The sequence below is a fragment of the Onychomys torridus genome, chromosome 17 (assembly GCF_903995425.1).
Source record: "Onychomys torridus chromosome 17, mOncTor1.1, whole genome shotgun sequence".
In the NCBI taxonomy this organism is placed as follows: domain Eukaryota; kingdom Metazoa; phylum Chordata; class Mammalia; order Rodentia; family Cricetidae; genus Onychomys; species Onychomys torridus.
The window spans coordinates 46,602,800-46,629,234 of record NC_050459.1 but is presented as its reverse complement, the minus strand read 5'-3'; the positions used below and the strand labels follow the sequence as shown (position 1 = coordinate 46,629,234).

The 26,435-nt window shown below is 39.6% G+C and overlaps 1 protein-coding gene across 1 annotated transcript in view; it reads left to right on the top strand.

The window, feature by feature from the left end:
• Nucleotides 1-3,164: 3,164 nt before the first annotated feature.
• Neil3 (nei like DNA glycosylase 3) overlaps nt 3,165-26,435 on the top strand; it is a 50,177-nt gene continuing 26,906 nt past the window's right edge. Inside the window, exons 1-2 of the mRNA XM_036166952.1 lie at nt 3,165-3,320; nt 17,012-17,136. Of these exons, the coding sequence (XP_036022845.1) occupies nt 3,165-3,320; nt 17,012-17,136 (281 nt within the window). The remainder of the gene's footprint in view (nt 3,321-17,011; nt 17,137-26,435) is intronic.

The following is a 26,435-nucleotide window of genomic DNA, read 5'->3' as shown; positions in this document are numbered from 1 at the left end:
GGTTATGAATTGTGAGCTCCCATGTGGGTGCTGAGAATCAAACCCAGGTCTTCCGAAAGAACAACAGTGGCTCTTAAACACTGAGCCATGACTTAAGCCTCCCATTCTTGGTGCTTTTAAGGGTTCAAATCCATGGTTTCTTGGCCTCATGCTTGAGCAGACCATCATGGTGGTAACAATGTGTGGAGGAGACATTTTCCTTGATGAGGACAGGAGGCAGACAGGAGCCTGGAGGAGACCAGGGTAAGACATGCCTTGAAAGACAAACTGTCTATGAACTACTGCCTCCAATCAGACCCTAATTTCTATACTTCGATCAGTTCCCAATAGTCTATTAAATTTTGAATCCATTAATGAATTACACTATTGATTAGATCACTGCCCCATGATCTGGAAATACCCTCACAAATACCTTTAGAGTTAAACTTTCTTGATCTCCTAGGCAGTTCTTAATCCAATCATGTGAACAATCAAAATTAATCATCATAATCAATTTCTCAACCTGTAAAAAAAATTAATGACATTTATTCTATGTTACAAGGTTATTGTGAAGAAAATACATATAAAATGATGTATACAGATGGCTGTTCTTATTATAGATCTGTTGTCCCATGGAATAACCAAGGTTACAGGTTTGCTGACCTTGTAAATCAAGTATATTAAAGGGTAATTTTACATGTTTTCTAATTTCAATAACATTTATTTTAGAAATAACTTCTGAAGATATTAAATTTTACTTCAAGTAAATAATATTAAATATATATAAAAATATATGTAGCTAGCACGAAGGGTATTTGGGGAAAGAAATCCAGATGTTTTTAAATTCCCTGTTTGTGGAATGTCTATTATGTGCTATGAAAAGCAAAAGGATGAGCAGGCTATCCACCTGTCATCAAGGAAGGAGAATCTATTCTCATGTAAGCTCACTATACACAAACTAATATAAAGGTGTTTTGGTGAATTCTCTGAAGGACCAGCTACACAGCACAAGAGACTCATTCTAACAGTATCTGGAAAGATTTCAGGAGGAGATCATCTAACTATTCTTTGAGATAAGAATTTCAGTAAACTAGGATGAAGAGGAAGGTTTTAAAAAGAAAAACAAAAAACAAACCATTACACTATCCAGACATTTGTGGTGCATGACTGTAGCACTCAGGTCTTAAAGAAGGATCATTGACAGATGGGGGCCAACTTGGGCTACATAGCAAGACTCCATGTCAGATAACAAATCGTTAATATTGATTGCCACCTTGACAAGATCTAGAATCACCCATGAGATAAGCGCCTCTAAATACCTGTGAAGGACTTTTCTTCTTTTGATTATGTTATTTGAGATGGGAAGATTCACCATGAATGTCTATAAGACGTACCAGTGGCCTATACAGAAGAAAGTCCAAGAAACAAGCAATTGCTTTATAACAGTGCCTCTTCACGTCTTGTTGGCCAGTTCATCTACTCTGTTGCTGTCACAGCCCCTGCTGCTGCCATCTTTCATTGGCTTCAGAACTCAGCATCTTTGAGCTTCCAATTACCAAAGACCAGTGGCTCTCTGAGACTTCTCCACATCTTCAGCACCAGACTGGAACTGCTAAGGTATCCAGCTTCATCACGACCTGGAAAGCTAAAGGGTTCTGGGTCTCTTCACTGTGAAGACAGCCATTGGCGGACCACCTAGTCTGCATTGTGAACATCAATATAATACATTCCCTTTTTATAAGTTATACTATTGGTTCTATTGCTTGGAGTGATTAAATAAATAAATAAATAAACAAATAAATAAATAAATAGATGAATAAAAAGTTAGAATTACTACAGAAAAGTAGACGTAGAAAGTACAAAGTGTATTCTGGGAAGAGAGAGCAGAACTGAATTCCTTGACTTTACAGAGTTTTCCCAGAATTTGAAATAATAAGCAATGTGTACAGCAAAGTGTCTCCATGTAAATGAACCCTGTTGGAAGTAGATCTCCTAGCTAGAGTCCAACCTACCTTGTAACCTTTAGAGAACTGTGGAGCCAGAACCATCCAGCTAGACTTTGCCAACTAATGACTCACAGACACCTTTAAATAAGAAATGATGTCACTCATTAGATAAGAAAAACAATACAAAGGTAAAAAGTGAAAAGGTGGTTTCAGACTTTTCTCTATCCATGGAGGGAGATCAGAACTGAATTTGAGTTAACCAGAGTCCAGACAGTCTTGAGTCTGATGTAGACAACTACAACCACTTAGCACTCTCCACTAGCAAGCCACTAGGCAAAATCTCCACATTGGTTTTTCCACTTTAACTGCAGTACAGTGCTGGGCTTTTATGCAACCACACACTGATGTTGTTTTAATGGGCTGTATTTCAGCTCAAAAAGGAGTAAATTCTTTGTAACTTACAGACTTTGTCGTGCGCCTAGAATCACATATGAAGATTTGTGTTCACCTCTGCTCAGCATTGTAGGTAGTTTGAAAAAATCGTGTGTCCCCCTCAAATTTATATGAGTCCTCCTTCATAAAACGGGGAAAAGGTCAAATTACACGCCAAAAACAAAATGGACGTATGATTTTTGGGTGCAGCACACTTAGCTATCTGAAAGTGAAGAAGTCTTTAAACCAGACAATATTGTCTCCTAAAACTGCCTCTCAGCTTTTGTCCTGCCCCTCAGGTTAGAATAAGGCTTACCAAGCATCGGTCTGCCAGACTGTCTTCAATAACTTCGGGTTTTAGGGCTTATTAAGAGGTTGGTTAAAAAAAAAAAAAAAAAAAAAAAAAAGAGGTTGGTTTGGGAAGAGTGCATGGGCTGAGTAGTTGGAACACAGTTTCTAAGTGTTCAAGTCCCAGTTCCTCACGTTCCCTACATTAAGCCTAGTTCTTTGCTTTGCTTTCAATTTGCACTGGATTTAGATAGAGGCATGTGTGACCGCGGCGCCTGGGGTGCTGGTGAGCTGCAGGGTTCCGGGAGGAGTCGCCACCCCCCCCCCGGGCGGGGCATGGACGCAGATAGGCGGGGCTTGAGTTCTGGTGGGCGGGGCCTAGGGGGCCCTAGGCGGGACGGAGCACGCGGGAGATTTGAACTTTCAGCCCGCCCTGTCTGTGCTACCCGGAAGTGAAGTTGCTTGGTTGTTCCTCAGTCAGGCCTTGCAACCAGCAGGAGCTCAAGGTGGGTTCCAGAGATGGTGGAAGGGCCAGGCTGTACTCTGAATGGAGAGAAGATTCGGGCGCGAGTGCTCCCAGGCCAAGCGGTGACTGGCGTGCAGGGACAAGCTCTGCAGAGCCTGGTGGGCCCTGCGTTGCCCCCTGCAGCCTCTCTGGCTGGAGTCTCTTCCCAGGTGAGTCAGTCCTGCTTGGAGCTTGCCGAGGGAAGATGAGTGAGAACAGAAAACAGCCTGTTTTCTGGCATCCTTGGCATCTGCATCTACTCCGGTTCTGGTGTTCTAGGGCCTGTATTTTCCCAACATTTATCGTGACCCAAGAAGTGAGTCCTAGCCAGAAGCTGGCTAACACGGCCAGTGCTAGCTCCTTGGATGATATTTTAGTTATAACAAGCCGCTTCTGCAAGGCAGTCCTTAAAAGATGTTTTCTGATGTTTACCGTCTACTTTCACTGATGGTCTCATCAGATTTGTGCAGCGTCTATTTTTCTTCACATTGTAAGAACTTTCAACATAAAATTCTAGCCCTTTGCTTGCCTGAAAAATCTGCAGTTGATAAGTAATATATAATTCTAAAATTGCACATGGAAAATTTAGCACTAAATACTCACTCAGCTGAATATTGCCATCTAATGAGGGGGCAGTAAAACCTAGCTCTGGTTTCCTTAAGTGAATTTATTTCTTTTTAAAGTAAATTGGAGCACAGCTTCTTGCCACTCAGGCATACATTGCAGATGGCTAGATAGTCATTTGGTAAGAACTTAGAACTGTACTAAAATTATTCTGATTAAACTATCATGCTTTGAAAGCCCCTTAGACGTGTGGTTGATTGTTTTTCGTGGATACATGCAATATTGTACTGCACTTCAATTTCTCTTGCAAAGCTTCCATATCGCCTTTGGTCCAGGGAAGAAGTTTTCTGCTCTGAAATTAGCATATGTTCACAACTTGAAGGAACCGAGGAAAACATATTTTCAAGCTGAGTAAAAAAAAAATGTTTTGGATCTTTGAACAGTTGTGCTTCTGTTTACTTTGATATGTCAGCAAGTGCTCTGTGCTTTTTTTTTTTTAATTATCATGTTTCTCGAAATTATTTAAGAGTACTCTAGAGATCTATGTTAATGGTTTCTCTAAAGCACTAATGTTGATGAAGATCACTCACTCAGCAAAATTTGGAATACTCTTAAAGTACCAAAGTACGGGAAGTGAAAGTAAGTTTGTTTTTATACTGTAGTTGGGAAAGTGCATAGCCATTCAGTGAGCATAAAGGATTACAGATTGGTAAGTTCTCAAAGGAAGAATGTGATTCTCTGTTAGCACATAGAGAGAGACCAGAGAAGTCTCTCCTAGGGAGGTAACACAGCTGGTATATGAAGCGGGCACAGGTGATAAAGAGTTCCTGGAATGAAGGTGGGCCTCTGTGCAGAAGAATAGCATACAAGGGCCTGAAAGAAAATCTGTGTGTGTGTAAAAGAGTGAGATAAGAAGGTGGTTTGATATTAAAGTTGACAGATTATGAAGAACTCCATATACCACAATTGGGACTTGAATTTCTTTGACTGTTATTTTAATTTGTGTGTGTACTTGTTTATGTGGTTGCCTGTGTGTCACAGCCTAAGTTGGGACAACTTGCAGGGTTAGCGCTCTTTCTACCTAGTGTGTGATCCAGGGACCAAGCCAAATTGACAACTTCAGCCTTAGGTGCCCTTACCTGCAGAGCCATTTCAAATGCTTCACGTTAGGGACTTTTTCTCTATCTTAGTCACCATGAGAAACCTTGAATTGTAGTAGGGTTTGTTTACAGTTTTGATAGAACCCTGTATATTGAAGAAAAAATAAACTGAAAGAAACCTCAAGTAGGCATTGCAGTGATGCAGGTGAGGAGCTTGGGCTCAGCTGCTGATGGTAGAGAGACTAAGTACAGGAAGCCAGTCACCATATTAGAAGTAAAGACTGTAGCACTTAGCAATGCCTAAGATATGAACATCCTCATTGGTACCATGGTTTATATCATTCAACTGTGTTTTTTTTTATATACTCTGTGCTAGTTGCTGGGAAAATAAAACCAAATAAGATTCCTGTTGCAAGAAACCTTGATTGTTTTAAATAATCATCTCATTGGGATTTAGGAAAAATAGTATTCACAATTTTTTTAAGTTTACATTGATTATCTGTGATAAACATGAAGTACAGTTATCCCTGAGAAAGATAGTACTACCATAAAAATAAACCTGATACTACAGAAAGTGAATATAGGGGCTCAAGGTGAGTTTAAATCAGTTGAACACTATCACATGTAATAAGGGGTTGGACTGAGGTTTGATCTCCCTTCAGACTGCAAAACAAATACTTTTATGTATGCTATTCAGTAATAAAAGATTCAATAAGAGTGGTTAATGCAATGGCCCACCATAAGGCCCTGCACATGATAGCAGTTTCTTATTAACTGAAGAAGTATGACCTTGGGTTCTGGTGGTGTCCTCCACCATTTAAATTTTGTTCACCTCAGTCAATTATCTGCTCTGATAATTCTCTTCATTCCTGTGTTCAGATGGCACCAAAGAGTGCATCTTGATAACCTAATATAAGTGCTTTATTAATGGTTGAGCAGTGATTAGAGTCCCTTGGCAACAGTATTCACTAAGCTATATTCCACAAATAAATAGCCCTGCATTTAAAGCTATTATGGATAATGCTATAATAGAAAGAGGAATTAATTATTGGAATAGAGCCTTGTGATTAGGATGAAGGATCCACTTGTATTGACATTGGATTGAAAATCAATGTGGAATTAATAATGTTGTGGCTTTCTGTAAAATTCTAAATACTCTCTTGTGGCTTCATTTTCTAAGCCTTTGATCTAAAAAAGCATAATAACCTTTGTAAATATCAGCAGTCTATTGCATTTGAGAGGGATGTTGGATCTATACTAAATTTCATTAAAATATGGACCATTGTCACAAACTTCTGGCAAGATCATTATTGTAATAGATGATCCCGTTTCTTAGGCATATATGCCAAAGAGCTAAAGCTATTTAATGTTTCTACTGCTGGCTTGAAATGATTAGTTTCCTCAAAGCAGCATTTAAAAATAATTGCATACTGTATTCTTTACAGTACAATAAATATGAAAAAAATAACAAAGGAGAGCTAAAGAAATATTAAGTGACCATTTAAAATAAAAGATTTGAACTTCAGATAATCATTCCTAAAACCAAACATAAAATGTCTTACCTCAGGAGCTACTGCCAGAATGAACCACTTATTCTGTTCATCATACAGCATCTCTCTTTGTTCTAATTTAAAGTCCATAGAAAACCCACTTGTTCCCCTCCCCCTGTGACAACTGCTCCTTGTTTTGAAGAACACTCGCTGTAGAAGATCTTGGCATCTGCCAGTCATCCACATGCTGTATTACTTTTCTAAGTTGTGGCCCATTGTCTTGTCAGCTTAAAGTCAAGCAACCGTGTAAGTACATTGCATCAAACTCTGCTGGAGCTGGTGGGACCTTATGGTAAGAAACAATATCAGAATGTAAATGAACATGTTCGGCTAATGAGCTTTGAAGAGTCAATCCTCCAATTTTAATTTTTGGGTTGATATAGTATTTCAGTGAAATCAGCATGTAATCTGCATGTGTTTTTAGTTAATCTCCTTTCACAAGAATGAAACCGTCTATCATAAACTTTCATTGATTTGAAACATGCATTGGTTATCCTGATGATCCCTTAAGATTTCATACATCTGTTTAATATGTTACCAACATTTAATTTATCTGTATGCTATGTTAGAGCATCATGACCAGCCTAGGTATTTAAATATTAGTTGGCTGGATGGAGAAAAGCCAAGCTTTGAATAATGTAAAATGGTATTTCTTTTTTTAAGAGTCTGTCTGGAGTCTCTTATTATGACTATGTGAACCTTTACTTATATGTGTCATTTGGAGGCATGTATTGCTACATCATAATACAGAAACCCCATAGTAAAAGTCTCCCCGTGTTCAAAGTAGGAAAAAAAAAAAAAAAGGAAACATAGATGTTTTTCTTGCCTTTTATTTGAAAAGACAAGCTAATCAAATATCCAAAATGGTTTCCTATATATTTTGTAAGACATGCATCACATACTTCTTGTCTTTGAAGTAGATACTGATAAGGACTTTTCCAGAGACTCCCGAGGTCATTATGATTAGCACCCACTATTACATGGACTCAGGAAAGGAAGGAAAATGAAGAAGATTCTATTTATTCTACAGATGAGGGTGGTGAGTTGTCTATGGCTGTTGTAGCTTTGCTCCAACATCAGACAGATGCTGTAAAGAACATCCGGTCATCTGTACTTTTGTTACATCCTCATGTGGAGATGCTTGTCCTCACATCTTACTTCATTTGATCAAGGGTTAAGTTAGAGGACCTAAAAACTCTTAGCTTAGTAGTTAGCAAAATAAACATTGTTGTGATTGCTCCTCTTTTTCCTAGAGCACAGCTTTCTCAGCAGACCCCCTTACATTAGAATATGTTAGAATGCCCTCTTCTTTTATGAGGAGTGGATGAGCCCTTGATATCATCAGGAGAGATACAACTTATTTAGCCTTCACAAAAGTTCTCAAGGGTGTAGAACACATTTTCATGTATGGTCCTAAACACATTATTTTGGATCTTGGAAATCATTTTGAAATTAGGGTTTTTGAGGGTTTAGATTGATAGATAAGTGACCTGTAATTTTAAAAAGTATATTACTGAGACTATGAGAGTGAATAGGACATTCTCTGTGGCAACAGTATACAACTAAATGAGAGTCAAAACATTTGTCTAGGAAAGTCTTATTTTTCTCTGAAAAGTTCATCTTCCTGGTTCACCCATGGGTAGGCAAGATAAATGGTAATCAGCACAATAAATCATGGGCTGTCTCTGGAAATATATGTTGTTTTGAAGATTTCATATTATTAAGCCACTTGAAAATGGGAAGGTGAACCCTACTCAATCATACTTAAAATTGTGGCAAAGGATATTTTCATCTCTATTTCAGACAAAGAAAGAAAAGGTCCAAATGTTCAAATAACACAGTAACAAGATTATAAGGGTCAACATGAGAAAGTCAAATACGTATTGGGCAATTGTGTATAGTTATAGCAAAGATAATAGCCTTCTGGAAATTAATTTTTGAATTTGTCTGGGCAGTAGAAGCTTATAGAAAGAGGTGATAACCTTAGATTCCACAGCAGGACAACTGAATGTCTTGTAAATATCTTAGGTTTATTGCAAAAGCCTTGCCCAGTCTGTACGCAGAAACTCGTACAATGAGATGGTACAGAAGAAGAAGCAGTGAAAAAGATATGAAGGGGCTTGTGAGAGCTCATCAGGTACAGTTGAGACTTTCCTTTTGCCCCAAGTGTTCTGTAGAGTTGGTTATTTAAAAGTGACAGTGTCTTGGGAATCAGTTGTCTTGGGCAAAGCACCTGCATAATGGATAACCCAAAATTAAAAATGGTCTTTACATGTCATTTTCCTCCAAAAATGAAATAAATATCTGAGTACACTTTTTAAAGCCGTGAGTGAATGCCAAGTGGACCAGTCAGAAAGGGGGAGGCACAGCGGGATAGGGTTCTTTGGGATTGGTTGCGAACCATGAGTCAATCTGATTGGAAAAGGTTGCATAGCATATAACGTTCTTTACTTCCTGGGAAATTTGAAGGGCTAGTTCTAAAAATTTACTTCCATGTGGCATTTGACAATCATTGTGTTCCTTCCACTGCACATAATTAGAAAGTAAAAGACTTTTTTTCCTCTTTCTTTTTCTGGGAAGAAGTTTTGGTAATAGTAACTGTAAAAAGGGCACAGTGGTGGAAACAGTAGTCGTATATTTTAAATCCAGTCCTGATTTTAGAAGGGAAGGGACAAAGGTTCTATTTAATTCCACGGATGTTACAAATCTCCCCAGACACTGTAGAAAGCCCTTGAGGATATTGGCTAAACAGAGTCACTGTCCCCAGGGAACTTATATAGATGGGGGAGAAATACAAGTCGCAGACATATAATAATTCAGTGTAATAAGTACCATGGCAGTGGATAAGAAAGCGATCTGCCAAGATGGGGCCAGCAGCAAGCTTCCCCAGATAGGCAACAGGGAAATGTGAGAGCCAGCGAGGTCTAAACCATGTATATAAACAAGGAAGGCATTCGTGTCAACGTTTCCCTTTAATTCCTAAATACCTCATTAGGTTAAAAAAAAAAAAGCCAATTCTTTAAAACCTGTTCAAGCTAAGGTCGCACAGCATCTGTGGCTGGATGAATTTCTGCTCTGCTGAAGTCATTTGATAGTTTCAGGTCATTGTTTTTCCCTAAGTAAATATTTTCCCCATCTCTGTTTACTCCTTGCCTGGCCTTCTGCTACCTCCTACATTACACTTTTGATGTTCATAGGGCCATCAACAGTTTTTCGGTGTGGTAGAACCTTTAATTTCATAACTGCTTTCATCTTTGATGTCATAATGTATACCGTCTTTAGCTATGAAGAATAGGCTAAAATACCAGTAGAGCAAGTGAGATGTGTTTTACACCTTTAAGAATTTTGTTTGAGGCTCTCAGAGGCTCTCAGCCACGACAACATATTTCACGTTTTCCTGACAGCTGTGTGAAGATATATAATGGTCTCATGCATTTTAAGTATATTGGCCTTTATATTTTTGGATTCCTCCTCCTAGGCACAACAGAATTGATTTGCAAGGGCATATGGTCTCCTCTGAGTTGTTAATAAGTAAGTGGTCCAGGAATCATAAAGGTTTGAAGGACAATCCATGAAGGCTTTGTTTTATAATACTAAAAGGATAAAATTTTCACATTTAGATGTTCCTAGAGTTTCTGATGGTTAACAGTAGATGTACTAATGGATGCTCTAAGACAAACCTTTCTTCCTTGAGTGATGATACCGTGTGTGTGTGTGTGTGTGTGTGTGTGTGTGTGTGTGTGTGCATGCGCGTGCGTGTGCGCGCACATATTATATGTATGTATAGAGGTCTATAGTGCAACAAAAATTTGTTGAAATCAACCCCCGAGTGTGATGTTTTAGGTCCTCCTCATAGACTATATTACCCACTTTATGTGTTCTGTATAGTAAGTTAGCACATGGTTAGAAATTACCTGAGAAAAATCTAGAATAGTTATTAGTATGAGGATGATTTCAATCTCTCCCTAACAGGTATTATTGTAGCCCTGGGTATTTTAATAGCCAAAAGTTTAGACTTCTATTGAAACTTATATTTTCAGTTTTATTTTTTTAATATAGGATGCTTCTGAGATATATGTCTGAATATAGTGGTTTAGCTTTAAAAGGTACCAAAAATTAGATATGAATTTGACTTAAATATTTTGGTCCTCCAGTTACAACAATCAACAGTGGTACATTGCTGCTGAATTAAACTTCAGTGTTCTGACAGTGGCAGAGTTGTCCCTGTAGGGTATAAAATATCTGTCAGCTATTGGCCAGGTTTTCAGAATCTATAAAATTTAAAAAAAAAAAAAATCAGGAGAGTTATGATATAGGTAAGCACAAGATTAACTAGCTACAACTTAGAGCATTTTCCTTCAGTGAAATTAGGACAATTAATTAATGAGTTTTAGTTAGGATAGGTAGGCATGCCCTTGGTGCTATCCAGTGAGATTTCAAGGCCATCTTTTTCATAGATGTCTTTTGGCAGATTTTAAATGAGAGGATGGAACTAGTAATGCCATGTGTGTGAGGACACTGGCTTCAACCTGAGAATGATGAGCTGGCATAACATTATCACATTCTACACATAATTTTTGAGGATCTGGATCCCTGTATTTCTCTTAGTTGATGATCCTGTTTCCTGGTTTATTGGTGAAATTATTAAGGCCACTCCACGAAGTTAAAAGGGAGGTTTATTTAGTGGCGTAACTTACAATTGAAGGGATAGGTAGGTTGCAGGGTCTGGGAAAGGTATGGCGCAGTCCAGTGGTGTTCTCTGGAGAACTCAGCTCAGTCTACCTCCAGCGTCCAGGGTCCTGAAACCAAGAGAACCCCTGCATCCGGAACTCGGGTCTTCAGCGTCCTCCCTCAGCCCTGCCTTGTGGGCGCGTGATATTAAAGTGTGTGTCTCCATCCAGACCAAGACATTGCATGTGACATTGAGCCTTCTCCTCTTGCTTCCTAAAGATGGTGCTGCAGGTGTTCTTTTGTGTGACTGATTTCCGTGACGGAATCTTTCCCATCAACATACCAACACAAATCATCTCAAAGTGAACAAAACATTGCTCATCTCCATTTCTTCTCTTAACCCCCCCCCCCGCGCCCCCCCCCCCCCCCCCCGTTTGGGTGTTCTGTACACGTTGAGACTTCATTCTGCCTCTCTGCAGACACTCTGCGCTGTGATACCTCCATTTTGCTGCTCTAACCAGGCATTTGCCCTTCTTATGTCTCTAAATCTCTTTCTGTGAATGACTCCTGTGTGGCTGGGTTCAGGCTCCAGGCTCAGACTTTGTCTTACTTGGTTTCTCAGCAGCCTTTCATGTGGCCTCTTCCTTGAAACGCTTTCCGCGTGCTCCTGGGATACCAGCCTTGCTGGGTTTTGCTATTGCCGTGCTAGCTGCCTTCTTGGTCTCTCTGTGCCTTGTCCTCTTTTTCCTGACATCATAAGCTTTCTTACCTCATTTTTCTTCCTCCCAACAGCTTAACTCTGGAGTACCCTAGACTTTTGTTGTGCCTGGGCTGTGTATCTGAACATAGTCCCATCCATCTCATCTAACATCGCTTGCTATTTTTAGACAGTTTCTTTGCAGAACACTGAACAAAATTTCTATCTTCAAGCACAAATATCTCCAGAATCCCATCTATGACTTCTTGATGTTTTCCTAACAGACATTTCAACTTTTTTTTTTCCCTGAGACAGTTTCTCTGTGTAACCTTGACCTATGTAGCCTTGACTAGGCTGGCCTCCAACTCACAGAGATCTGTCTGTCTCTGCCTCCCAAGTGCTGAGACTTAAGGCATGTGTCACCACCTCCTGGCACCAGACACTTAACATGTCTAAAATTAAACCCACTTTTTCTGTCCTGAGTGTTTTCCTCACAGGTCTCTCTGTGACTTCTATCTTATTATTCAGGCCCCAAACTAATCATCTTAGATCTCTGTCTCCCCTCTTCCTCATTCAGTTCATTTGCAAATACTTTGACTTTCTAAATATGTTTAAAGACTTGGCCATTTTCAGTACGCTACATCTCACTGGCCCAGATCCTTCTGTTTCTTAGCTGGATCTTTGCAGTTGTCTCATAAGTCATATTCAGGCTCTTACTTTCAACTCCTTCAGCCAAAATTCTATCCAGCAGCCACTGAGCGCATTTAAAATACTAATGCAGATCATATTTTTGCTTCACTCCATTAAGGAGAAAAAAGCCACTCCTTAAATTGGACCTTAGGCCGCTCAATCTGACTCCTTTTATATTTCAAGGCTCACTTATCTTATCCTACTTGTCCTCGGTGCAGTGGCCACCCTGGCCCGTGACACAAGAATGGCACTGCACTGTTACTCCTTCTTCTAAAGCCATGGCTCACTCCCTCGCCTCATTTAAAACTTGATCAAATGCCAGTTCCCCAGTGAGGTTATTGAAAACTGCAACCAGCTGTACCCTCCTCGAAACCTTGACCTTCTTATCATCTCTATTTCTTTTTGGTTTTTCAAGACAGGATTTCTCTTCAGAACAGTCCTGGCTATCCTGGAACTCACACAGTAGACCGAGCTGACCCTGAACTCACAGACATCTGACTGCCTCTGCCTCCCCAGTGCTGGGATTAAGGGTGTGTATCACAACCACCCAACCTGGCTTTTACTTCTTTTTGAAATATCCTAAGAAACTGTTTTTATACTTCTCTCTCGGTCTTTTCCCCACTAGAGTATAAACTCCACAATGACGAGTGGTTTAATTTGTTGGACTTACTAATACCTGTTCAGCTGCTAGAACCCAGCCTGAAATATACAAGGATGTCAATAAACTTTTCTGAAATGCACTAATCCATTTAAACAGTCACAAATCGGCCATTTCTGATGGAAAGAGTTGTCTTTCTAGATGTCATGTACCACTTGGGTTGTCAAGAGAGCTTCAGTTGTAGACAAAGCGAAGAGAATAACATGAACTGTCAGAGCTTTTGGCTTCCACAGTTTTTACATAAATGATGTAAGTTCTTGTCAAAGCTGTTAATTTAGCAATTTGAGGAGACTTCACATGAGACAATTAGGACTCATTTACTATCTTATCCCGAACTGTGACAGCAGCTGAGCCTTTGCCAAGAGCCATTATGAACCATGGTGAAGTCAGAACTGGGTGAGGGAAAGAAAGAAAAAAGTCTGGGTAGGGTGTAAATGGGTAATAGGAACCATCCAATTGTGTGAGTTCCCATGTAGGGAAGGGATGTGGGGCAACGTGGTATAGGACCCTAAGTGAAAGCAGCAGTGCTAACAAAAGCATATGTAATTGACCAGGTTTAGGTAGATGATAAGTTTGGTGTTTAACTTGTGAAAACATTGGGCCAAATAAGTTCAAAGCCCAAGCAACTCTTTCTTTTTGAACCAAGAACTTGGGGAACATGCTAGATCCAAGCTCACTCACATGCATGTGGCTGTGTGTGTGTGTGTGTGTGTGTGTGTGTGTGTCTGTGTCTGTGTCTGTGTCTGTATGTCTGTCTGTGTCTGTGTCTGTGTTAAATTGGATGCAATTCATCCCTAACACTGCTGGAATCCCTAATAGGACATTCCAGACAGTATGTATGGTTAAAACCAGATACTAGTGAAGAATTTATAAGGCTGAATAAGAGATAGTTGACATTGGAATGGCCAAGAAACAAGGTTCTGAGACATTAATTTGTAAGTGAAAATTTTAAATGACAGTAAGACTTAAAATCTGGAATCCTGAAAATGTGACCTAATCTGTTCTTAGACAAAAGTTACTCATAAAAGATCTATGTCTGCTCTGTTTCATCATCTTGAAAGTGTCCTGGCTAGTTTAAAGAACTTTATACATACTAATTGGTTGCTATGGAAACCTACCTTGAAATCTGCTGTTGGACTCTATACTTGGCTTGAAGTGTATGTAAGTGGCTTAGAGACTCCTGGAGACAGAAAAGCAAGATTCTTGCTGCTAGTCACTCCAGGACAGTCACCCATTCATTTACCGAAACAAAGCACATGTGAACACGTTTTCCCCTCACTGAGCACGCTAGCCTGCCTTGATAATAGCTGATAATCATACAGAGGTTTCTGAGTTCATTTGTAAACATGAAGAGGATTCAGATGTAGAAGTTCCAAGGACATGGTAACGCCTGGACCAGTAACTCTGATGCTAGAATCTTCCAGGTTCTTCCTGTGTTTTCCGCAGAACTGGAAGGCTTTTATTTTAACTACTATGTGTATGTGTTTGTTAATTATTCTGAGCCTGTAGCTAATTCCCCAGTACTAACCACAAAGACAGGACCTAAGCCAGTTATGGTAGCACACACCTTTAATACCAGCACTTGGGAGGACAGGGCAGGAGGGTTTCTGTGAGTTTGAGGCTAGCCTGGTCTACATGGTGAGTTTCAGGAGAGCCACAGCTATATAATGAGATCCTGTCTCAAAAAACCAAGGGAAATGAAAAAGAAAAGGTAAAAAAGAGAGATTTAAAAACCCTTTAAGGGTCCCTGAACTTTAGGCAGTAGAAAGTTCTGGCATGAGCCATGTCTGCTGTAATCTTGAGCCGTGGAAGAAGGGCTGTTCTCAGCCTTTTCGCATGTGTGCTTATCTTTCTCAGAAATAACCCCTAGAGTTTATTTTTTTAAAAAACAAAGACCAATTTAGTAAAAATAAAGAAAAGAAACATTAGAATCCGTCGTTTAGAATAACACATATTCATGAGCCGAAAGTTTGAAAATTGTGGGGGAATATTACTTCACCTGAAATTGAAGAGAAGATGAAATTTTTTTTCACCCCTGTTCAGAGTCTTCTGAGCCATCTTTGGCCCTTTGAGAAGAAAGAAAAAAAAAAATTAGAGGTAAATGACAGATTATCTAAGATTAAGAGGTAATGTGTAAAGTATAGTTTTGTGTGTGTGTGTGTGTGTGTGTGTGTGTGTGTAACTGTGTTTTGGGGAAGAGGGCTGGAGTGATACCTCAACTGTTTAGAGCATTGGTGCAGAATCAGGAGGACCAGAGCTCAGACCTCAGCACCTACCTAGCAAACTGAGCATCCCTTCAAGTACTTGCCACCCAGCCCTGAGTGGTAAAGGACAGGACAGCCACTGGGGTTTGCTAGATTTTCTCCTGGCTGAGAAAACAGGCCTCTGCTTCAGGGAAAGACCTCAAAGGACTAAAGACAGAGGAGGAAAGGGATACCTCTACTGGACATCAGGCTTTAATTCTCATCTTCCACAGACCATAGGAAGGGGAGGTCTCATTCCTTAGCTCTCCTAAGTGTCCCTGTGCTACAGGATAGCTCAGGGCTTTGCTAGTTTTCTCCAACTTTTAGTGTGGATTTAAAATTTCACCGGTATGGAATACCCAGCGTCCAGGCATTTCGATACATCCGGTGTGGGATATCTGAGGGATAAAAATCTACATACACTGTGCTCTTATGTCTGTTAACTTTATTCCTCTAAGATAAAATTCCATCTATTCAGCTACAGCTCCATCAGGCATTCAGGACAAAAATAAATCTTTTCTCTGGGATGAAACCCTGTCTACATAGCTTCAGTTCCATCCTGACACTCAGTTACTCTTTGCTTCTCTTATACTGTTCCTCAAAGCCCTGCTAACAACTAAGCTCTTATGCTTCCCACCTTATCTGCATCCTCTGTTTCTTCTCCCTCCATCCTACTTGCTCTCTACTCCTGGCTCAAGAGTTCTGCCTTACCATCTCCATTACCTCTGTGTTCTTCTCTTCACCCTGGTCAAGCCTTTCTGTCCGACAGTGTTCTCTTTAGCTGGTCACGGGTTCTCTGTCTCCTCAGAAATGTTCCTCCACCCCACCTTCCACCTTGATATGTAAAAATCTCTTTTTGTTCTCAGTCAATTGCTCTGGAGAGCCACTAGGCCTCAAGGGAAGAGGATGGTCTGAGGTTCATTAGCACAAGAAACAAAGCTATGTGTTTCCCACCAGCTTGTCTTTGCCTACAGGACCTTATCCAAGTACTGGCTCCAGCAGCGAAGTTAGTTACCTAGAAGTTCAGCAGGTCTGAGGAGCTGAGCTGTTTGCCAATTGGTCTGGGAATATTTGGGCATGCAAGAATTTCATAGCAGAAGACAGCTGAAATATTAAGAGCTGAATAACACCAAATATTCATAATAAATGGCTTGCCTTTTGACAGACCCTTGGCCAGTCAAAGTATAGCTTTAATACACAGTTGACTCTATAATATATTCTTGTGGCCTGTCACACACCAGTATAGTTAAAATCTTAGTTTTATTCATCACTTTTAGCAATCCAATCAGAATTCCCCTTCAAGGACCTTGATTATATATAGTTTTGGAAGTAGAAAGCTTTATTTGTTAGTTTTACAACATTCTCATAGCTTTCCTGTAATTTCATGCATGTGCATGCAGTGCGTGGACACGCACACTGGTCTTGGGAAAAGGTCATCTTAATTATTTTCAGTAACTTTTATTTTTCAGTTGAAAACATTGGCCATTTTCTTTTCCAGTCACTGCATAGTAATTGGACAAAATATATTTATGTAGATGATTCCATTATTTGACTTCTTAGAGGTCACTTTTCTTCTAGGAATGAACCTGGTTGTAGAGTAATGGGAATGGATTTATGAATTGCATTATAATTGTGCTTAAAGTTTTCATGTGTGTGTGTGGGTTACATATGTATGTATTTTCTACTAGGCTGCTACAATGAATACTAAAGATCCTGGCTGGCAGTTTTTGAGATTGTTTAATGGATACGTTTACAGTGGCGTGGAAACCTTGGGGAAGGAGCTGTTTATGTACTTTGGCCCAATAGCTTTACGGTAAGATAAACCTGTACAATACATCATGATGCTCCATGTTTAAATGTATGTGGAAGCCCTTGCTTGCACCTTGCCAGGTTTCACATTTAATCATGTAGAAAGTGTTCCAGATTTAAGAGAGCTCCAATGTGAGAGGCTGGGATTCTATCATGGAAAGAAATAAGCTCAACAAGAGTAGTTTGTGATGTCATCATTACTTAGAGTCCAGTCAATTTGTTTTTCTTAAGAAGAAGACGTCAATAGGCTAGCTGGGCTTCTCCAGTACATCAGAGCAAATGTTAATTACTTTTGGTAACACAGGTTATTTTGCATTTGTGGCAGACTGTAGTTTGGCTTAAGTGCATTACTAGATTTTTTTTTTTTTTCTGTCTTCTTTCTTTCTCCAAAGCTCTGAATGGAATTTGGGAACTTAAGGAATTCATAAACTCCCTGCAGAAATACTGAAGTTCTTGTAGAAATAGGCGGATAATGTATTAGCAAAGAAAGACAAGCCAGATGTGTAGGTGTATGGCCTTGACTGACTTGATAAGAATTAGGCTTGCATGACCACCGATTTAACTTACAGGGAAATGAGACAGGTTTGTGAGTTTGTATGTCTGTCAAATCGCAGTGTGGTTTTAGAGGTGAGCCTCCGGTCTGACTAAGTGTGAGTGTGAATATGGGTTTGCTTCCTGGAACTTTTTTTTTTCTTCTGGTGTCCCTTTAAGGATTGAGCAGCTATCACCTGAAAAGGAAAAGAGCTGTCCCTGGATCCCGGGCTTCTAACTGAAGGTGAATAATACTCAGAGAGGTGACATGGCTCTCTGATTGTTATTTATTGTGTCTCATCTACTGTGCATTTAGAGGACTTCAGCTTTCTGTAATTGCTTCCCCTGTGAGGTGTTCTCTCAGTTGTCAGCAGCTTCTGTCCTTGGGCAACATTGTCACATCCTGGCTTTCCTTAGTCTGGAATTGATAACATCAGCATATGTCTGCTGGTTCATGCAGTAATGATATATGGCCGGTTACATTATTATTTCAGTAGACTGATGAGATGGAAAGCACTTAGCCCTGGACAGAGTCATACACAAAGGGACCATGGATGATAGTCGGAAACATTGATATGCTGTTGATTCTTGGTGTTAGGTATACATTTATTTTGGTGGGATGAAAGGGAGGCTTTTATCAAACATTCCCCACCACACTGGTAAGGAGGGAATCATTTCTCAGCAAAGAGCTGTCAATAAGTGTTCCATGAAGTTCTAAACAAGGGCAGTCCCATTTTCAAGTTACATGAACCAGTATCATCCCTGGAGAGTACCTCTCTGTCTATATGGGTGGGGGAAAAAAAAAATCACCGGCTTGCTTACTTTGAATTTCCTACGGCCCTAATGACTATTCTTTGTAGCAATTCAAGGTCACTGGCACATGTTGGAAACTGAACTTAGCCATCAAAAATCAACTACATCCCCTGTTACAATATGACTTTAATTTTTAAAAAATGCACTCCTGACCTATGCTTCTGAGGGAATAAATGACTCCATCAGAGAGAGGTGGCGTTTGTGTGGAAGTGCAGGTCTCTGTGCTCTAGATAGAAATGTAGTCTTCGGTTTCCGCTTGCTTTCTGGCCACAGTCCTTGTCTGTATCTCAGAGAGTGTATAGCAAGCAACAGGCTTACAAGAGTTCTTCCAGTTCCCAAATACCAAGGTTGGCATAATCAAAATTCCCTTTGCATTTTAGTCATTAGGCATGTTCATTCACAGGGAAATTATCAATCTTCAGGGATTCATTTGTTTATGAAAGGAGAATGTACTGTAAGAGAATAATTCTATGGTCTACTCTAAGAGAGCTAGCTGTGTAAAAAGCTCCACTTAAGAAAAATTCAAATTAGAGAGTTTAATATTTCTGTTAGTAAAGGCTTCATGCAAAGGATCTTAATAGTACCATGGAATACTAAACAGTGTTTCATATGCACCTTTATAGGCATGGCTGCAGTCGTGTGAGATGAATGCCTATATTAACACGCTTCAACTAAAACAAGGCGAAATAATTTTTGCATTTGTTGTCTGGTGTGTGCATGTGTATGTGGGGGTGTATATGACAGCACACATGTGGAGCTGAGAGAACAACCTTATGGAGTCTGTTTCCTCCCCATTTGTGTTGGTGCTGGCAAACTCACGTCACAGTGCTTGCATGGCAAGTGCCTTTCCCGCTGACTACAACAAATATGACCACAAACTAAGAAATACAAACACATATAAGAACCCCAGCACCCAATCTCATTTTTATTTGCTTTAGACATATGGCTAGTACAGCATGCACATGCATGAGTGTGTCTATCCAATTAGTCAGATCTATCATACAGACTAACTTTCACCATCAAAATGGATGTAACTGTTCCATTTGTAAGCACTGGGTGCTTTCTGATTTCTGATTTCTGTGACTGACAACTGACTGTGATTTGCAAACCTATTCAGAGATTAGAAACTGTATTTGTAATATTTTATAGTTGTTGCCATTGGACTTTCATAATTAGTTTTATAGTTTGGTATGAACCTTCCATCTCATCTACATTAGATAACATAACCATTCCTGCTGGTTTGCTAATCTGTCTATGTGGGATATATAAACTACTTATAAAGGAGTTTTGCAGCTTAGTATAGTTTTCATATTCCATCACAAAACATGTTGGATGAAATTTAAGTATGATAAGAATTCTAAATGAAACCATATATGTCAGAGTTCACACACATATGGGTGTCTTTCCTGTATGTATTATGCTCACCATGTGCATGCATGCCCTATGGGGCCAGGAAAGGACATTCAAGTTTCCTGGGATGGCAGTTACAGATGACTACGAGTCACCATATGCTGGGAACTGAACCCAGGTCCTCTTAAAAGCTAAGCCATCTCTCTTGCCCTTGGATTGTACTTCTTTGTGAGTGAGTGTGTGTGTGTGTGTGTGTGTGTGTGTGTGTGTGTGTGTGTGTGTGCGCGCGCGCATGAGCGTTTGTATGGTTGTGTTTTTTTTCCTGTTTCTATCCAGTTGTCCTGACTGACACTTTTGTTGTGGAAATTACCTTTTCTCTAGTAAATTTCTCTGCAAAGTTATTGAGAAGCGGTTGACCTCATCTGTGTATTCCTGAGATCACCATGTTCTTTAATGGATCCAGGTACCATTACCATCAATAATATAGTATTTTAAAGTAAGTTTAAATATGGTAGATGAGTCATCTTGCCTTATTCATTTTTTAATGTTTTTATTTGTTCTTTGAGAATTTCAATATATTTTTATTATATTCTTTCCCTTCCCCTAACTCCTTCCAGACCCTTCCATCCTCTCTACACAGCAAACTTCATGTTCTTTCACTCTTTAAACAAACAAACAAACAAACAAACAAACAAATGGAGTTTGATTTGTATAGCCCAACTTACTCCTAATCATGGGGCCTGAAGTTTGGTTGGTACGTCCAGTGATACTCCATTGAAGAACTCTCCCAGAAGCTATCAACCACGAGTAGTTTCTTGGCTAGGGGTAGGACTTTCTCTTCTCCATATTTGAATTTTGTCTGCTTTGAACTGTAGATGTAATGGTCTTATTAAATAAGAAACACAGAGCCAAATGCAGAATTAAACACCCAAGAGGTCAGAGCAGTAGCTGAGAGCTGAGACTAAAACCACTTTTGCTGCCGCTGCCATCCTTCCCCTGAGAAAGAGACTTACTTCCTGTGTGTCTGTCCTTTTATTGCCTTTCTGTTCTGCCTTCTCATTGGTTATAAACCCAACCACATGACCTCCTCATCACTGCCTGTCTATACAGATCTCCAGGTCTCTATGGTTGGTATTGAGATTAAAGGCGTGTGTCTCTAAGATGGCTGTGTCCTTGAACACAGACTCTGCCTGCCATGCGATTTGATTAAAGGCGTGTGCTACCACTGCCAGACTTCTGCTATGGCTTGCTATTAGCTCTGACCCCCAGCCAACTTATTTATTAGCATACAAATAAAATCACATTTCAGCACAAATAAAATATCACCATATTGAACTTGTGCTTATCTTCTGCATGCAATCCTAGTCTCTGTCAGTTCATATGTGTACCTACCTACCCTGTGTGTGTGGAACACTCTGTTTCCTTGAAATCATCCACCACTTCTGGCTCTTACAATCTTTCTGTCCCCGTCCCCCCCCCCCATCTCCACATAGGTCCCTGAGACTTGGAAAGGATGTGGTGAAGGCATCCCTTATAAGGCTAAGTACTCTGAAGTCTCTTACTCTTCAATTGTTGTCTAGTTGTGGGTCTCTGTATTAAGAGCCATTTACAAGCAGAAGCTTCTCTGATTAGGTGTGAGTGACACACTCATCTATGTGTATAACAATTCGTCAGCAAGAGACATCTTGTTGCTTTGTTCATTGAGCAAAATGGTAGTAGTAGGTTTCCTCTAGGGTCTATGACCTATTTAGTCTCAGGTTCTTGGCTTCATTAACATTGTCAGGTATGGGTTGTGTCTCAAAGAGTGGGACTTAAACACATTTAAAAAAAGTGTTTGTTTGCTCCTGTAACATCCCTACCACTATTGCACCAGAGGACATATTCATTAGGCTGACCATTTTTGCAGCTCACAGGGTTCATAGCTGGGTGAGATTCATGATTACTTTACTTCTCTAGTGCTGTGTATAACAGCTTCTAGTACTATGAACTCTAGCTATTAAGGATGAAGCTTCCAGTTGAGTACCCGCTGCATCTCACCATGGTCTATGCCCTAAGTCTGTGGTATCTTCAGCAACAGAGTCTTACTGTCAAGTTCGGTGATAATAATGTTTGGGGCAGTGATCTATGGGACCAGTTTCCCCAGTGACTTAAAAACATGTAATCCATTCCTGGTATTGGTGATTTTATTTGGTCACATATGATGTATAGTTTGGGTATTGTCTCCTCTATAATATAGTAGCTCTGTATTAAATTTATATCTTTATATATTTTAGAAAACTTCTGTAGTAGTAGATTTCCGTTTTCTTTCAAGTTAATTTTTGCTATTTTAATTTTTATGGTTTTTCAAATTTTAGGCTCAGCTTTTTGATTGCTACAAAATTCTGTCTAAGGATATTGGAGGGTTTGATGGAGTTTGCATTGACTGTGTATATCAATAAGGTGACTGTTGTTAGATCAGCAATACTGTGTCTTGCCCTGTTAACACAGAGCACATGTTTATTAGGCATGTTTCATTTCTTTTATCTGTGTTCTGAGTTTTCAGTTCCAGGTTTATTTTATATTTCTAGGTAAGTTGATGCTTTAGTTGCATTCTGTTGCTCTAACAAAGATTATGACCAAAGCATCTTAGGTAAAAAAAAAAAAAAAAGGCTTATTTTAGTTTACATTTCCAGGTCATGGTTCATCACTGAGAAAGTTGGGGCAATAATTCAAGCAGGAACTGAAATAGAAACCATGGAGATACATTGCTTATTGGCCAGCCCTTAGCCAGTTTTCTTATATAGCCAAGGACCATTTACCTAGGGGTGGTACCATGCACAGTCAGTAGGTCCTCTTATATCAATTAGTGGTCAAGATAATGCCCCAGAGACATGTCCACAGACCATTCGGACCCAGGCAATTCCTAGACTGGGAGTTTTCCTCATAATGACTCTAGGCTTTGTCAAGCTGACAATCAGCGTTAACCAGAAAAACTGACTATTGGTATCACTGTAAAGTGTACTTTTTTAAAAAGCTGGATTTTTAGTTGTTCATCTCCAGGAAAATTTTTGAGTGTTCCTTGACCTTGTATCCTGCAGTTTTGCTGACTTCAATTATTCTAGTTTTCTTATTTGCATACTTTGGTGTTATATAGGATTTTTCTTTGTTTTGTTTAGAGGCGATCTGTATAAACAGTTCTGCCATCCGTGAACTGAGGCCCTAGACTCTTTCCTTCCCAAACATATTTTACTTCTCTTTTTTCCTAGATTGCACTAACTAGAAACCCTCCATGATGTGGTCTGTGAGATCACGTGCTCATATTCTCTTTGCTATTTTTTTCCCCTGCATCTTTAAGCACCTTTCTTGTTTGTAGGGTGTAACGTCTCCAGCATAGCTGCACTAGTTGCTGGCAGACGGGAGGAAACAACACAGGGTGGCTTGTGAGATAAAAAGTTTATTGAAACCGACAGACAAGGAAGCTGACAGCTGAGGAGTTGAAGTGTCTGCTCTAGAGCACTGCTGAGGTCCAGGGGTGGCTGGCTGGACCAGAAGCACTCTTGTCTCTCATGGGGTCTCACTGGAATCCCTAGTCCTCTCTTGAGCCTCCTCCTTCAGTGCTGCTGAGCATGGGTCTAGTCCCGTGGCTGTTTGGATGGGTTGAAAGTACTTGTCCTTTCCATAATGTTCCCTTACGTTCCTCAATTAATGCAGGGAGAAGGGTTTTTTGGGTTAGAAAACAGTGACCTTAGCTCAACTCCCTTTGTCCTTGAACACCCAGCATGTAAAGGAATAGCCAGCTCAGCACGTATTCAGGCAAGGCCTGTTCTAAATAATAGTATTTGGTCTAGACGATACCAGTTTGTTTTGGTTCTTTAGCCCTCCAGAGAGCCCTAGCTATGGTTCAGGTCTTTTCATTGCCCCTTGAGGTGGGAAGAGAAAAGCGTGCTTTGGGGGCACACTCGGTGCTGATCCTCTTTCTCTGGCAGTTCATCTGCGGTGAATTATACAGATTGAATTTTGAATGATCCTTGGATTCCTACCATACCCTCTGCTTTGTTATGATGGGTTATCCTTTCTGCACCTTGCTCAATCGTCTTTTACTGAGAATGTTTTTGATTTCATGTACTACAGTTTTATGTTCTTATGCACTTTTCTGTTTAATTCTAGCATTAGGATAAGACTGTCTTCCAAGGAATTGTTAATTTCTCTGTCCTTTCTGATTTTTATGTAGATTTTTACTGATACACTGTTAACTTGCTTATTGTGTTTGGAGGCCTTGGAAGAAAGGAGAAAGCAAAACAGATGACATTTTAAAAAATGTAACAACCAATGTGATAGTTAATGTTGACTATCAACTTGACAGGATCTAGAAACATCTAGAAGATAAGCCTCTGGGCATAGCTGTGAAGGATGATCTAGATTAGATTAGCCTCTAGCCATGCCTGGAAAGGAGTATCTTGATGAAGTTATTTGAACTATGAAAACGCAGCCCAAAGGAGAGCAGCCTGGTTAGTATTTATGTGGCGCTAGGAACACAACAAGACCACGGAAGAGTTTTATTAAAGAGGATAGAGGTGACAGGCCTGTGTGAAACACACGTGGGAGGAGAGAGAAAGACTGAGAGACTCATGCAAGATGGCACCGGCTTTTTAAAGGTTGGGCCGCGCATGCGTACAGGAACTTCTGTGGGTACTCCACGCATGCGTGTAGATTACATGGCTGCGCGCGCGCTTTACACAACCACGTAAAGCCACAGAGTCCCAGTCCCACGAGAAGTCTGACCCGGAGATGGCTATTCTGAACCAGAAATAGTTAGGCGGTCCGCCATGCAAGCCCAACCATGTGGACATGTAATTATCTATCAATTTGAACTGTGAAAACGTAGCCCAAAGAAGAGCAGCCTGGTTACTGGGCTGTATAAAAGGGGGGCAATATAGCTGAGTAGAACACAAATGGTTTTCTTCTTCCTTATTGCAGAGACAGTGTGACCAGATTTTTCAAGCCCAACTGCCTCTATAGTGATATATATATCAATATATATATATATATCAATATATATATATTGCCATGATAGGAATGTGTATGTATATACCCTTGAAGTTTGAGTCAAAGCCAACCCTTCTTTCCTTCTTAGATTGTTTTGTCAAAGTGTCTTATCACAGCAACACAAAAATTAGCAAAGACAGAGACGTGTGCAAGACACAGAGTAAGTGAGAATTTACGATAAGTCAGATGGTTGAAAACAAATGATTGTAACTAACCCAATGGACAAAGAGACATTTTAATAGAGTTAAGTAGATATTGTCCTTAGCAAACCCTACGCAGTAGAAAGCTCACAGAACATCAAATAAAAACAAATAACCCTCACCCATACCTAGTCATTGTGCTAAAAGCCAAGAATGAAGAGAAATCCTGGAAACAACTAGATGAAAAGAGACATATGAAGAAACAAAGTTGAAAACTACACTGGGCTTTTCATCAGAAACTCTGCAAGACAGAAGACAGCAGGGAAGCCCCTGAATGGCCAGAACAATAAACCTCTCAACTGAGAACTCCAAAGTCACCAAAAGTGTGTATTGAAAAATGAAGGGACGATAAAGACTTGAAAGGAACAAATGAACAAAGCTATGAGACTCCAGCACAGCAGACACGCAATGTGGAGGGGACCGTCTGTCTCACGTAGGCAGTAAATAGCTAGTAAAAAAAAGTTGAATCTGCAGGAAGAAGAGTAAACACAGGGAGTACAGCAGTGAATAGATTGGGGTTTTTTTGTCTTAAAATGTGTCTAAATCAGTGCCTTACCCTTTGTTTTATTTCTATTACTGGATGTTTAAATTCATTTACGGATGCAGTTTGTTAATTTGCTCACTGAGGAGACTCCTTATCTCTGATATTTTTTAGTTAAATATGTTAAAATTTCTCATTTGTTCATGTGTCTTAATATATCAATCATTAGTAGATCAATGAGTGATTATATAAGGTAAAATTACTATAATTAGTGTTTTAATTATTACATTATCATTAAAATTACTTTTTAATACCTATTTCACAGTTCACCTTCATTTAATTTTTGTATATCTCATAAACATGTGTAAGTATATCTACTCATTATATTATTTTGTATATATGAATACACACATATTAAAATCTTACATTGGCTTCACATAGCCGGAGAAACTTAGACCAATGGGAAAAAGAGCATCCTCAAGTTTTGAGGGAGAGACTGAGTTGGCTGTGATGGGCTTGTTCCCTGGAGAGGATGAAGGCTGCCAGCTGCTAGCCCAGCCCATCTGTCCTTCCACATCCACTGGGACTTGTAGCTGGAAATTTTCCTGTGTCCTGCCCAGTCTTCAGTCACTCAGACCCAAATAAACAGCTGTCTCTGTCATTTCCAGAACTTTTTGGAAATTGCTTATAATGCTCTTCCTGTTTACTTAAATAATATTATATTCTTCTGAAATCTTTGATGTAGTTGAAGACTAGATAGTTATAATTATAAATTTCCTTGGTTATTATAAAAGATAAATTAGATATGAAACTTTAGACTCACAAATATAGGATAGATAAAATATTTTCTTTAATTTTTCCAAATACAAGTAGGCTAGATATTATAACTGTAATTCTTGCTGT